The sequence below is a fragment of the Dromiciops gliroides genome, chromosome 2, assembly GCF_019393635.1.
Source record: "Dromiciops gliroides isolate mDroGli1 chromosome 2, mDroGli1.pri, whole genome shotgun sequence".
NCBI lineage: Eukaryota > Metazoa > Chordata > Mammalia > Microbiotheria > Microbiotheriidae > Dromiciops > Dromiciops gliroides.
The window spans coordinates 518,278,892-518,293,743 of record NC_057862.1 but is presented as its reverse complement, the minus strand read 5'-3'; the positions used below and the strand labels follow the sequence as shown (position 1 = coordinate 518,293,743).

Sequence of the window (14,852 nt, the reverse complement as noted above, 5' to 3'; positions counted from 1 at the left end):
CTCTATCTATTTTAAACTATAGCTTCATTGAAACTCTTCTTTAATCTCTCCCTTTTTTCCCCTCCATCACTATCGTTACCTCCTCCTACTCTCCTCCCTCCCCCAAACTCTCAGTTTAAAGCATTTTCTTTTTTTGTTTGTTTGATTGATTGATTGTTTTTGCAGGGCAGTGGGGGTTAAGTGACTTGCCCAGGGTCACACAACTAGTAAGTGTCAAGTGTCTGAAGCCAGATTTTTGAACTCAGGTCCTCCTGGAGGATCTCATAGCAACGTAGTGAGGGAAAAAATAATGTAGGATTTGAGAACTTGGATCTAGAGCATATTATCTCCCTAGAAATCTGCTCGGGTATTTAAAACCATCATTATGCAATTATCTCTCTGTTTCTCTCATCTTATTCTGTTGTGGGAAGACATGCTTAATATTGACTCACCTGTAAGATCTTGGATGAGTTATCTTTCTCAGTCCTAATTTTCTTATCTGTAAAATTTGGGTGGAGGGTAATATTTAGTAATAGCTAATTATAGCTAATAGAGCAACTACTACTTGCTGGGCACTGTGATAAGTACTTTACAAATATCTCATTTGATTCTTATAGCAACCCTGTGAGGTAGGTGCTGTTATTATCCCCATTTTACAGGTGAGTAAATTAAGGTAGACAGGTTAAGTGACTTACCTAGGGTCACACAGCTAGCAAGTGTTTGAGGCTGGATTTACTCCAGACCTACCACTCTACTTCACCACTCATTTGCTCCCCACCACCTGTTAACTTCCTCAGCATTCTGTAAGTTGAAAAACATTAGGGTATTACTAGTCTTGAAGTCTAAAGTTTTTGAAGCTAGGCTCTGACCTTTACAGCCATATGGCTCTCGATAAATAACTTAATCACTATGAACCTTCATTTCCACATTGTAGGAATGAAGACAGTAATTCTTACATTAACACTGCCTCACAGGGATTTATAAGGAAAGTATTTTGTGAACCTTAAAGTGTTAAGTCATTATGAACTGCAATTATTGTTGATAAGTAATAATATTAAGATACCAAAATACTCACAAAAGTCCTGTCTTTTTTCCTTCACTCCCTCCACCTATCAAAAGTTCCAGGCCTTAAGAAAGGGTGGATGGGAAGGAGCATATGAGTAGATTTTGAGTATTTAATTACTGTAGGAAGGAGCCTGAACATTAATCACATTTTATCTTTAATCTCTAAGGATTAGGCATGTGATTTCTAATGCTATATTAATTTTAATAAAGTTTGAATACAATATTTTAAATACATTATGGAGTTCATCATAAGGGGATTTTCAGTGATCTCTGAACCAAAGTTTCCATTTTTCTTTTGTACTTTCCTTTGGTTAAATTATTTTTAGACATTATCATCAGTGTCTAGCAGAGGACAATTTTGTTTGTTTTTTTTTTTAGTGAGGCAATTGGGGTTAAGTGACTTGCCCAGGGTCACACAGTTAGTAAGTGTTAAGTGTCTGAGGTCGGATTTGAACTCAGGTACTCCTGACTCCAGGGCTGGTGCTCTATCCACTGCGCCACCTAGCTGCCCCTAGCAGAGGACAATTGTAAAGGGGAAAGGAAACCAAATACAAAAGTCAGTTTGCTTTCATTAATTTATGTAGTTCTTTCTACTGAAACAGCTGAAAAAGTTCAACCATTGACCAGAAAACAGTGCTGAACAACCAGTCCATTAGAATATACTAGTTCATGGTAAACACAGCACACCTGGTAATTTTCATTGGTGGGGCTTAGACCACAGCCTTCTAAATTGCTTAATAGTAAATGATGCCATTTACAAGTGCTTCAGAATAAAAGTTTTTAAATGCTACTAAACAGATAACTCTGGATGCAGGTTATCTAATGTTGGTTAAATGAAGGGATTTGAGCTGAATGAAAGCTTGCTTCAGAGACTTTTGACGTTTTGATTTTGTTTTGGTTCAAGTTTTAGAAAAATATCCTTTTCCTACAGTTCAACACAGTTCACTTTTTTAAAGGACAACTTTCATTTTGGTTTGCAGTTCAGAGGGAAAAAAGCACCTCTCTGAATTCAGCAAATTTATGTAGTTCATTCTGGGTTTTGATTTGTAGTTTCAAAACTTCTTAAACCCAAATGGGATCTAGTAATTGAATGTGGGGGTTACAAACAATTTGGCAACAGTGAAAGGTTATGTATACCTTTTTTATATACCTAATATACCCAGGCTCATGTGAAAATTTCTATGGAGAAAATGGGGTGAGAGTGGAAAAAGTTTAAGCAGCACTGGTTTAGATTAGCTTAGTTGACCAACCCTAAAGTTCTGTGATTGAATTATCCTGACACCATATGGTTGGAAGCTAGAGTTGACTATTATTTCACTGTCCTTAAAATAGTGTCTTAAGTGTCAGGACTATTTTCAAGTAAAGCCTTTTAAATTGAAGCCTAGCAGATGGCTGACTTTGGGCCAGTTCTAACTTCATAATTTAATCAGTATTGATTTGGATTCTTTCTTACTGCCTAATTCACTTCCAGATATGACAGAAGAAACATTTTCTTCTTCAGATAATTGATAATAAAGGGGCAGCTAGGTGGTGCAGTGGATAGAGCACCGGCTCTGGAGTCAGGAGTACCTGAGTTCAAATCTGGCCTCAGGCACTTAACACACACTTACTAGCTGTGTGACCCTGGGCAAGTCATTTAACCCCAATTGCCTCACTAAAAAAAAAAAAAAGATAATTGATAATATACTGGTTGTTGGGACACATGGGTGGCGAAGTGGATAGAGCACCAGTGCTGAAATCAGGAGGACCTGCGTTCAAAGATGGCCTCAGATACTCGGACCCTGGGGAGGTCACTTAACCCTGATTGCCTCCTATGTAGAAAACCTGGTAGCCTAAGAGAGAATGTCCAGTTATGTATCCCAGATATAAACAATTTGTTATATCACTTAGTTTTCATTTAGGAAAGGGTCATTTTGGGTAGTGACAGGTCCAGGAAATATTTATGTCTTATTCCCTTATTTGATTATCCCTAGTTTTAATTTGTTAGGTGCATTATTTAATTTGAATGGTCATTATTGGACTAAGTGCACTCTTTACTGACTGAGAGCACTGGGGCAGGAGATCAGTCTGTCTATAGAACTGATCTAATTCTTCAGCTATTTTACATGATACTATTCAAAGCAAGAACTGAGAAGCCAGACACCCCCTTATGTGTGCCTGTAATAGGTTGGACCTGGCTTAGCTTCTTGAGCACCCAGCCAGACTTCAGATTTGCGTGGGACTAAAAATAGTCTGGATTCTTCTGAGCTGATTAGGAAGTAACCAACTGTTTGAGGACACAAACTTTCAGACGCAAGGCCAGAAACCCTATTTTCCCTTTTTTTGCCAGCTTCAGCTCCTTGGAAATATAAGGCTTTTTGCTTGATTTAGAGGAAATATTAAAAATTTTCTTCTGATGCCTTATTTTGAATTGGCACTGACCTTTGCCTCTCAAAGTTTGTGCTAGCAGAGTATAAGCAATGGCAGGGCCTACCAAACTGGAAGGGTTTTGTAGTATAGGCCCAATGATGGGCTGTGTCTAAGGGAGCAACCTAATGATATCCAGTCCTGTTCATCACCAGAAGGTTGGCTATGACATAATGAATCTTTTTGGCCATACCAACTGATAAAACTAATAAATTATGGAAGGATTATAATCTGAATCAGTAGAGGGAGTACCCACACAGATGAAAACATATCTGTTGGAAGATCTGAATAAAAATCTATAGGAGTCAACAAGCATTTATTAAGTATTTATTCTTTGCCCAGCATTATGATAAGTGCTAAAGATACAAAAGCAAAAACACAGACTATGTTTTTAAGGAGCTCACATTCTAATTAGTGAGACAAATGCAAATAACTATGTATATATGTGCAATGTGTAATTGAAGGTAATCCTACCAGAAAGAAAGAGCTAATCCTGGGAAGCTAGGAGTTTAAGGTGAGTAGGTAGAACATTCTAGGCATGGGGAACAAGACAGTACAAATGCAGAGTCAAGAGACTGAGGATTACAGCAAATAGGCCAATATGACAACTGTAAAGTTTGTAGAGTTGAAAAGCAAAAAGATAGGACAATGAGTAAAGTTTAAACACCAACCAGAGAATTTCATATTTAAAATTTGTTGATATACTGGATTTTTAGGGTACAAAGAAATCATGATGACATGGTCAGAATTATATTTATCACTTTGGCAGCTGAATGGGGAGTGTATTGGAGAAATGTTGCAAAGGTGAAATCAACAAGTCTTGGCAACACTTCGTATTTGGAATATGAGAGATAGTGAGAAGTCCCAAGGTGACTTCTAGGTTGTAAGCCTGAGGGACTGGGAGGAAGGCTGTTATTTGCCCTCTACAGAAATAGAGAAGATAGGATAGGGTAGTTAGAGGGGCAGGGTGGGAAGTGTAGGGGGAAAGGTAAGTTGTGTTTTGGACATAAGTTTAAGGTGTCTTCTAGACATCTAATTCAAGATGTCTCAAAGGCAATTGGAAACTTGAGACTGGAGGTTAGCAGAGAGTTTGGGGCAGGATAGGTGGATTTGAAAATCATCAGCATAGAGATAAGTAATTAAATCCATGGGAGCTGCTGAGATCACCAAGTGAAGTCATTAGGAAAGAGAAGAGGGCCCAGGACAGAACCCAGTCTATGGTTAGACTGGGACATGATCTGGAGGAAAATCCCAAAAACAAGACAGAAGGAGCAGTCTGATGGGTAGAAGGAAAACCAGGAGAATGGTGTCCTTTTTGGGCCTAGAAAGAAAAGAGTATCAAGGAGAGAATGATCAGTAGTGTCAAAGGCTGCAGAGTTTTCAAGGAAAATGAGAACAGAGGAAAAACCCATTGGATTTGGCAGCTAAGATCATTAGTAACTTTGGAAAGAGCAGCAGTAGTGGAGTGATATGGTCAGAACCTGGATTGCTGGAATGAGAGAGACAGTAGAGCATCTATTAGAGATGGTTTATTTGAGGCATTTACCTATAGAGGGCAGAAGAGATACAGGATGATATAAGGATGGAAGGATCAAGAGAGGGTTTTTCCAGATGGGGGAGACATGAGCTTGTTTGTAGGTAATGGGAAGTGAGCCAGTAGATGGGGAGAGATTGAAAACAAGTGAAAGAGTGGGGATAATGGGGAAACGATGGAGAAAAATGGATGGAATGTGGGGTCATTTGAGCAAATAGAGGGGTTAGCTGTGGTAAAGAGTAAGGCCATTTCATCATGTGAGACAGGGATGAAGGAGAAGATAGTGGCAGAAGGCACCTGAGTGATAAATGAGGAAAAGGAGAGAAGAGGGAGTTTATGGTAAATGGCCTCAATTTTTTCTATAAAATATGAGGCAAGGTTCTCAGCCAAGAGAGTGGGGAGAAGGGGAAGCATGGGAGGTTTGAGGAGGGATTAAAAGGTTTTAAAGAGCCTGTATGGACAGTGGTATAGTGTGTTGCTAAGAGAGGTATATAGAATTGCCTAGCAGCAGTGAGGGTCCAGTTGAGGTTGTGTAACAGAATTGTAGTGGACCCACTCAGATCAGTTATGTGAATTTTCTCCATCTTCATTCAGCAGTATGTGTGTGGGAGTGAAGGCGGCAAATGGTGGAAGTGATTTAAGACTGAGACTTGTCTGGGTGTAATCAGCAGTATGATAAGGGGCTAGAGATTGAAGAAAGGAGGACAGTGTGGTGATGTGGTTGAATAGCTCATTGGAAGAGAATAGGTTGAGAAGTTGAGTGGTTAGGTTAAATTGAATTCGCTTAGTTTGAGGGCAGGAGTTGAGGAGCCTGCAGAATGCTTCCATACACAAGTTCTCATTTGATCCTCACAATAGTCCTGTGAGTTATATAGGGAAAATAGGTCAATGTTATTTCTAGTTTTTTTATATGAAATGTTTGTATTTCCAGTATTTATATTTGCCAACCAAGGCCTGACACATAGTAGATGCTTTATAAATGTTAGCTGTTGTTAGGAAGGGGGTGTGACTAGATTGTACAGATTTGCAGGTCACAGGACTAGTAAGTGGCAGAACAAAACCTTGAACATAGGTCTTTTGGCTCCAAGTTTAGTCTTCTTTCCACTATACCTTGCCTCCTCTTTTGCAATGTTTGTAGTGGGGACTGTCACTATGCTATTTTTTCCCCCCGAATAGTTGGAGTGCTCATTTCATGGTGCAGGATTTGTTGTTTGTAACTGTGTAAATCTCTTATGTATGAGAGAATAGGTAGATATCTGTAATGGTAGACTTGGTCATATTTTGAATCATTTCCAAAGTAACGTAAAAGAAACATATCTAATCTTGGGGGATTGGGGTAGACAATTTCTTTTAAAATGACTTCATATTTTGTGATTTTTTTTTCTTCCTCTGACAGATTTATCAAAGAATTCCGAACTCAGACCCATCTTCCAGCAAGACAAAGCAGATTATCTCCTCTGTTCGAAAACAGAATCTTCCCAGCTGTCAACTAGTGTCTCGGAACCACTATTCCCCTATTTACCTATCATGTGCCATGCTTTTGGTTGCACTAAGCTGGCAATATCTCAGCACCATGTCCCAGGCTACAGAGGAGTATGTTCAGACTGGGGAACACTGATTCAGAAGTTAGCCGAAGGTTAAAGTTCAATATTCAGTGGAATATTTTTAAAGGAGCTTTTTTCTTTTATCCTTTTAAAACTCTATGATGGCAAAAGCCCTAAGAAACTGAAGTGCTGTTGAGAAGAATATAAAAATAAAAAGTGGATGGTGTGATCTATTATTCTACTTAGCTGGCAGAATTTCTACAACTTTGTTCAAATAATTAGACTGCCAGAGATTTGTTTTCCTAGGAATCCTTCATTATAAGATTATAACAAAATATATTTAACTGGAAGTGAACCTAGTACTTGGAATTTTGGACACTCAGTCTAGTAAAAGATTCATGTGTGTATTTGTGCATTTGTGTTTTTCTATTTGTTCATGAATGTATAGTACTTTCCCCCCATTATTCCGTTTTTTCTTTTATTGATTTGAACATAAAATGAATGTCCTTAATGTTTAAGAGAAGTTATCTTTATTCAGAAGCTAATCTGTGAACCTTCCAACCTTCCTTAATTTATTTTTTTTTTTGGAGTTTTCCCCCCAAAAGAAAAATAATGGCTAATTTCTGTTTAATACTTGATCGTATTCTAAGAGGTAAATCTGCTTGCCTCTAATAATGGCTAAAATTTGTAAGTTTCTATAATAAATATTTTTAATACCCTATGATTTTGTGAAAAGTGAAAACTAAAGGTTAGGATCCTACGATGGCCCTTGAAAATTTGGACTTTTGCAACAAAAGTGAGATTAAGGAATGAGATTATGAAGTACCTTTAGGTTGCTCAGAGCCAGTTAAGAGAAATGTTTGTAAAGCTTGTGGTGTGAAAATGCATAGATTAAAAATGCTTAGTTACTTAAACCAGTACTACTTTGATTTTTAAAGGGTTATGCTTTCTTCGATGTGAGTACTCCTCCTAATGGATGAAAATTAAAATCCCTCTAAAACTTGGCAGATCTTAGAATTGCTGTGGCCAAAAAATTCCATTAACCTTTGGCCAGTCTGACAGTGAAACCACTTTGACAGGCAAAGCTAGAAGCTATACCTCTTATCTAATCCCTCACAGAACCCTCACAGAAAAAAATTCTCATCCACCTCTCCAATGCCTGTTTTGCACTGTATTTTCCTTAAGCCTCTCACAACACAACTCTTGCATTGTGTTCTACCAGAGGACCTCAATTCTAATCTGTCTAGTTTCCTCTCTTAATGTATTCTATGACTATTTTATCCTATTCTCCTTTGTTCTGGTATTTGAGGAAAGTTCTCTTGAAGGCCAATCCCAGATTTTATCCAAAACTGCCCCATTCCCTGAAGCTATTATCCTACTTCCCTCTCCTCTGGCTAAAGGCCTTTATTTTAAAAAAAATGCTATCCAAACTTGTCTTGGGCAGCGAGGTAGCAAAGTGGAGAGTGCTGGGCCTGAAAGTCAGGAAGACTCAGCTTTGTGAGTTCAAATCTGGCTTCAGACACTTAATATCTATGTGACCCTGGTTAAGTCATTTAACCTTTGTTTGCGTTGATCTAGTGGACAAGGAAATGGCAAACCACTCCACTATCTCTGCCTGGAAAACCCCAAATGGCGTCATGGAGTCAGACGTGACTGAAAAATGAAAACAAAAATTTGTGTTTCCCTTTAAATTCAGCTGAAACGCCAGTAAAACTAACCAACACATGGGGGAAAAAATGCAGATATAGCGTTACACAGCCATAGTCTCCCACCTTGTGTGTGGTGGGGGATGTCTGTCTCCTTTATGGCCAAGCCATGTCATTTTACAGAATTGTTTATATTAAAACATTCCCTATGTGAACATAAATGGAAAGAACCAAAAGAGAAGACGTCCCTCCTGACCTCTCTTTTGCTAGGATGGTGTTAATGGGTGTAGAACATTATTGAATAAACTGTCAGATTGAGGGGATGAATGGATCGTTTTGTTGTTCATTTAGAATTTGAAGGGATGGCTCTCAGGGAGGAGGGAGGGCACTGGTAAAGTCAGGTAAAGTGTCCATTGTTTTGCATACCCAGAGGAAAAAAAGAGAAAAGCATGAGAGTAAGTAACCAAGACTTTTATTTTGCAAGATGACTACTTAAGTCATTAAGCTTTAACACAACTCTGTAACCCAGTCCTTGGATACCAGTAGATTATGGGGAGTTGTAGAAATTCAAGATTTTAGCAAATTTGTAAATTCTTTAGATCAGAATCTTGCCTATGCTGTGACCTCAGGGAAGTCACTAAACCTCGATTGGCCATCTGTTTCCTCATCTAAAATGTGGTGGGGGTGGGGGACGATTTAATGCCATCTGCAATTCTAACTAGATCCTATAAAGTTTATGATACAAGAAAGTTGATGTGGTTCATGAGGGCTTGGAAAAAAACAAGCAGTTCCAGCAAGAGTGCAAGATTAACATAAAAATTTTTTTTAACTTATCCTTTAAGTTTTAAAATTTGCATTATAAAATTTGCAGAGGGGGCAGCTAGGTGGTGCAGTGGATAAAGCACCGGCCCTGGAGTCAGGAGTACCTGAGTTCAGATCCTGCCTCAGACATTTAACACTTACTAGCTGTGTGACCCTGGGCAGGTCACTTAACCCCAATTGCCTCACTAAAAACAAAACAAACAAAAAAAACCCAAAAAATTTGCAGAGGAATCCTTGGGCTTCATACTGCCAAAAGGATCCATAGGACAAAAAAGACTAAGGACCCCTGGCTTGGGACAAGGCCCTTACCATTCACTTAAGTTAGTTGAGAAATACCCCCACCTCCAACTATCTACCAAAAAAAGAAAAAAACACCAAAAACAAAGTATTTAGGAGAAGTCTTTTATTGGCACAAGAGTTCTCGGTTCCATTCAGTCACTAAAACCAACATTGAGGTTAAATTGCTCGATGGGGCAAAGAACAGCAAGAGCTTGTTTCTCCAGTGGACACCTGCTTATCCTCCACCTTCCCCACTGGTGTAGAGGGAGCAGAGGGAGTATTGCTCTTGGGAGAGTGATTAGCCACCCAGCTTTTCTTTTAAAACAAGAGGTTTAGGCTTCTATTGAGTAACAACTGATCCTGGCAGCTCCTCTTTGTATGATAAGCCAAGGCACACTAACCAAAAATAGAGCTTTATTTGAATCTCACCAGAGAAAAGACCTAAGGGGGTGTGCAATACTGCAAAGCTTGATGGCTTTGGGCAGACTGGCAGCAAAAGTATCCTAAGGACGAGTAAGCATAGTATGGGATTGTTAGCAGTGAGAACTGGGACAGATTAGGATTCTGAAACCTGGTGGCCCTCCCCACAACAGTCTCTTCCCCCTCCCATCCCAGCCGCCGCCGCCCCCCCCCAATAAATTGATCAAGTTGATTTCTGACAATCTCTTTACCTCCTTCCCTACTCTAGACCTTAGGAAAAAAGTCAGCCCCTTCCCTCAAATCATTGGTTCCTGACTCCTAAAAGATTTGGGGGGGTGGGAGAAGAAAGGAGTTGCAGGAGTCATAATGACAGAATTAGGGAGACACTTATGGAAAGAGACCTTTTTAAAGAAAGCATCATGGGTCTCAAAGGTAGTACACAGCCTGTTTGCCAGCAGTGCCATGTGCTATTCACAGAATTACTTAAAACCTGAAATGGCATGCATTATTAGATGGAGTCAGACCAAGAATTATGTGCCTATGTATTATTAATGAAGCTGGCTGACTCCACTACAATTCAGCTCAACCAAATTCTCAAAACTCAGTGATTTGTCTAAAATTTCCCAATAACCTTCCTGTTGAAACAAAATAGGAATAAATGCATCTCTCCAGCTCCAAAGTCTTTTAAAAATAGTCAATTCTCCCATTTGCCTTCCCATTCCTAAGTTTTTTTTTCTTTTTAAAAAAAATTAAGTTGGGCAAGTGACAGCAAGTTAGATCTTCTTCCAATATTGATCTGTTCGAGGAATTCCAGCCACAATTTCAGATTCTATTCCACAGTGATCCTTTCCACGGAGGATTTTAAAGAAGCCTGAAAAAAAAAAAAAAAGATTAAAATCCCAAAATCCATGCTAGGAAGCACTTCTTTTTGTTTTTGTTTTTGTGGGGCAATGGGGGTTAAGTGACTTGCCCAGGGTCATACAGCTAGTAAGTGTCAAGTGTCTGAGGCCGGATTTGAACTCAGGTACTCCTGAATTCAGGGCCAATGCTTTATCCACTGTGCCACCTAGCTGCCCCTAGGAAGCACTTCTTGCCTGATTGACTTGCTTCCCTCTCACTTGCCAATTTAAGATTAAACTATCTCACGCCTTCTCCTAGTACCTTTTTTCTGGGATAGCATTCTTAGGTTAGTTAGCCCCTTCCAGCTGTTCTACAGAGTAATGATATGGAAATAAAATCCTTGCCCTGGGTTTTGTCTCTAGGACTTCTCCACCTTTCTCCCCACCCCCCATAACCCCCTAGCTGGCTTTAGCTTCTTTTTGGTGAGATGATAAGCAGGGTTAAACTGTGCAGAGCACCCTGGTATTCTTTTAGGGCCAAACTTGGCCTGTGATAAAAGCCATGTGAGGTTGGACTATTATTTCTGGACTAAATGTCCAGATAAAATGTAGGATATCGATGTTTGGATCTGCACTGTTATCTCATAAGCCCTTGGAGAAAAGGACTGATGCTCAGGAATACACAGCTCTTTTTACTTACCATTATCACCCCAGTCTGTGTTCCAGGAGTTGGCAGCCAGCCAGTATGGAGTACCATCTTCCACACCCCAGCCTAGGATACGAATGGCATGGCCTCCAAGCATGTCTCCAGTAACATGCTGATATACACCTGAGAATGGTACCAATGGGTTGATTGATGCTGACCCATTTTCAAGGCAATTATTCTCTGTGCCTCCCCCCAATTTCATATCACCTTCCTCCTACCCCCCCCCGCCCCCGTAAAGGACATTTGTCCTCAAAAGTAGCCTTATATCTATGAGCAATTGTGAATGACTTGACTACTCAACAATGTAATGATCCAAGACAATTCCAAAGGGCTAATGATGAACATACTATCCGAGAACTGAGATTGAACACAGACTAAAAAAAAAAAAAAGTACTTGTGGTACTTGTGGATTGTACATATATAACCTATATTAGACTGGTTGCTGTCTTGTGGAGGGGGGAGGAAAAGGAGGAAGGGAGAAAAATTTGGAACGCTATAAAAATGAATGTTGGGGGCAGCTAAGTGGCGCAGTAGATAGAGCACCGGCTTTGGATTCAGTAGGACCCGAGTTCAAATACGGCCTCAGACACTTGACACTTACTAGCTGTGTGACCCTGGGCAAGTCACTTAACCTCAATTGCCTCACCAAAAAAAAAAAAAAAAATGAATGTCGAAAACTACCTTTACATTTAACTGGAAAAAAATAAATGTTGGGAAAAAAAGTAACCTTATGGTTTCTCAACAGCCTCACAGTTCTTAAATCAAGCCAACATTTATGAGCTCCCATTCTTTAGTTATAACAAGGAGCATGAAAGCTTACTTTTTTTTTTTTTGGGTGAGGCAATTGGGGTTAAATGACTTGCCCAGGGTCACACAGCTAGTAAGTGTTAAGTGTCTGAGGTCGGATTTGAACTTAAGTACTCCTGAATCCAGGGCTGGTGCTCTATCCACTGTGCCACCTAGCTGCCTCCGAAAGCTTCCTTCTAATAAGAAAAAGTATGCTTACTGAAGGGAACAAAGAAAAGAAGATGACCTGGCACCTTTGCAAGCTAAGGACGTCTGTGGACATCAAGTCTGTTTTCAGAAAGCTTTATCATTAGGAAAAGCAGTGAGGAAGCAAAGAACCATGAGACCAGGTTTTGAACTCCAGTTTTGTTACTTAATAGATGTATCACTGTGAACAAATCAAATAGAGATGCTCACTTCTGCCACACAGTTTACCGGACAGCTCTCCCTTGGTCTCTCTGGATTTGTCCCTCTACCTTCTCAACTGAAGCAGACGTAATGAAAACAACTCACCAGACTTGTACTGGAGGAAGTCAGAGTATACAAGAAAAGCTCCCTCCACAGGGCCGTTCTTGTAGATCTCAGCCATTATCTCCTGCTCACTTGAAGGTACACTGTAAGAGGTTGATCCTGAAAATCAAGACCCACTAGTCAACTTGGTACTTCTGAGTTTTGAGTTTTTGTCCATCCCAGACTCAACAGGGAAAGGCACTTGAAACTCCATTCCACTTACTCTCTTCCCTGTCTCACCTCAGCATCCAGAGTTCAGGGTTGCAAAGTTTTTGTTTTGCCAGCTTGCTGAAGGATTGCCTAGTAGTCCTTTTGCCCAAACAACACTGAGCACCTTGGGCAAGGGAGAAGGGTGTGTGTGTGTGTGCATGCGTGTGCGTGTGTGTGTGTGTGTGCGCATGTGTGTGTGTTCTAAGGCCTTAGCTTCTGTGAATATAGACCTGCCCCATTATAAGAGCTACATGGAAGACATAAAATTTGATGGTCAATGGGTCTTGCCTTCCCTCCGTAGTCAGGGGGGCTTTTGCCTTGTTTTTATTGTCTTGAGTATGCCCAATCAACCTAGAGCTTAAGCCCTGAGCTGGTGTAGTATGCAAAACCATAACACCACAGGCTCTTGAGGGAAAGAGATTTATTGCTAATTTAGGCCCTTCATATACATACAGACCCTTGGTCTTGCTCACCATAGTGTTTGTCATCTTTGTAGTCAGGAGAATAGCCTGCTTCACACTTCTTGCTGCATTTGGGGGTGTCTCCCATCTCTCCAGTACAGGCAGGGCGGGAACCATTCACATGGTGCTCACATGGAGGGATGGAGTAAGGTCGGCAGCCTAACAGAATCAAACAGCAATAGGGTTAAAAGGTTTTAGTCACTCTACTCTCACTCTGAGTCTTCGGTCCTGGGTCCTAGGAAAGGCCTTCCTGGAACTAATCTACCCCGCCTGTACTCACTGTATTTCTCCCACACTGCCATACTTCTTCCACAGGAGAATGGAGACAATCATAATACTAAGAATATAAGCACCAATACATCCTTTTAATCTTTTCATCCACCCCAATTCCTGGGAAAATACTAACCCAAAATATTTAAAGAAAGTAGTATTACAGCAATATTGTTCTTTATACAACCCTGACACCTACTTGCATAGGGCCTTTTTCCTTTAATGCACTTGCATTTCCTAATATCTCTCTCCACTCGCCTAGCTAAGAAATCATCTGTGGATAAAAAATTCTATATTCATAATCCCCCACCTCAGCAAAGAAGGGAAGTTGCAGATCTACTATCTCATGCACCCTAGGTAACCAGGGACAGATATTGCCATTTCACAGAAGAGGAAAATGAGAGGAAAAATTAAAACTTCTGAATTCTAGTTTAATGATCTCCCTGTGATATTCTGCACTGAGGGACAAGGGAAGATCTTACCTTTCTCCATTAGAAACCAACTCAAATCGCCAGAAGAACAAATCAAAGGTCCCTCCTTCTTTCCTTCCCAGAATCCCACCACAAGCAAAGTCAAGTAAGATGGGTACTTCTTCCATTTATTGCAAGAAAGTCACACTTGGAAATTGATGAATATACCAACAATGCTCATATACTTACCTACGTGGGAATCATAGAGGCCACCGGATACAAGACCCTTCTTGGTCCAATACCTCCAAGCTCCAGAAGGAAAGCCACCATTACAGCTGGGAAACAAGTCCAAATAAGAATAAATAAGCTGTTTCAGTAATTAGTAAGGTGCCTGTGACTAGAAAGGTCTACACTAGGTAAGGTTAGATAAGATGACATTTGGGTAGAAATGGCCACAATCAACGGCCTACTTTAAGTTTACCCCTTTCCTCTTATCCCAAAAAACCACTACCATTCCCCTTCACCCTGCTTCCTAGCTCACTTCCTCCATGAAGACCTACTACTACTGTACCTGAAGCCTTCAGACAATAGTGACAAACATTACAGATGTCCATATTTTTGTGCAAATGTCAAGTTCTGGAGGATAAGACAGACCAATCACGGCATAGGGTTGGGACCACAGGATCCCTTAAATCCCTCCTGCTTGAGGACCACCAGTGACAGTGAACTCACTGTTTTAAGGCAACTGGGTCTACTTTTGTTAGGAAGTTTTTCCTTAAGTCCATATGTAACCTAGGAGCCTATGGCTCCTAGTTCCACCGCTAGGGCCAGGAATAGTAAGGTTAATACCTCATCTACAAAAGGAACCTTTTCATTTATATATACATATATTAAAAAAATATACACACATTTGCAAACTATATTTCTAATTCTAATTATGTTATCATCAAACATTATATATAATA

The 14,852-nt window shown here is 40.1% G+C and overlaps 2 protein-coding genes across 3 annotated transcripts in view; one reads left to right on the top strand and one right to left on the bottom strand.

Annotated features, from left to right (window-relative positions):
- FDFT1 (farnesyl-diphosphate farnesyltransferase 1) overlaps nt 1–8,497 on the top strand; it is a 45,580-nt gene extending 37,083 nt beyond the window's left edge. For both annotated transcript variants that reach the window (XM_043984999.1, XM_043984998.1), the window contains one exon: nt 6,381–8,497. In XM_043984999.1, the coding sequence (XP_043840934.1) occupies nt 6,381–6,602 (222 nt within the window). In that variant the 3' untranslated portion in view covers nt 6,603–8,497. The remainder of the gene's footprint in view (nt 1–6,380) is intronic.
- Nucleotides 8,498–9,384: 887 nt separating this feature from the next.
- The window catches only part of CTSB (cathepsin B), a 28,963-nt gene continuing 23,495 nt past the window's right edge, over nt 9,385–14,852 (bottom strand). The window contains exons 6-10 of the mRNA XM_043984406.1: nt 14,137–14,222; nt 13,220–13,366; nt 12,540–12,656; nt 11,235–11,363; nt 9,385–10,566 (exon numbers count right to left, since the gene is read on the bottom strand). Coding sequence (XP_043840341.1) covers nt 10,469–10,566; nt 11,235–11,363; nt 12,540–12,656; nt 13,220–13,366; nt 14,137–14,222 — 577 coding nt within the window. The 3' untranslated portion in view covers nt 9,385–10,468. The remainder of the gene's footprint in view (nt 10,567–11,234; nt 11,364–12,539; nt 12,657–13,219; nt 13,367–14,136; nt 14,223–14,852) is intronic.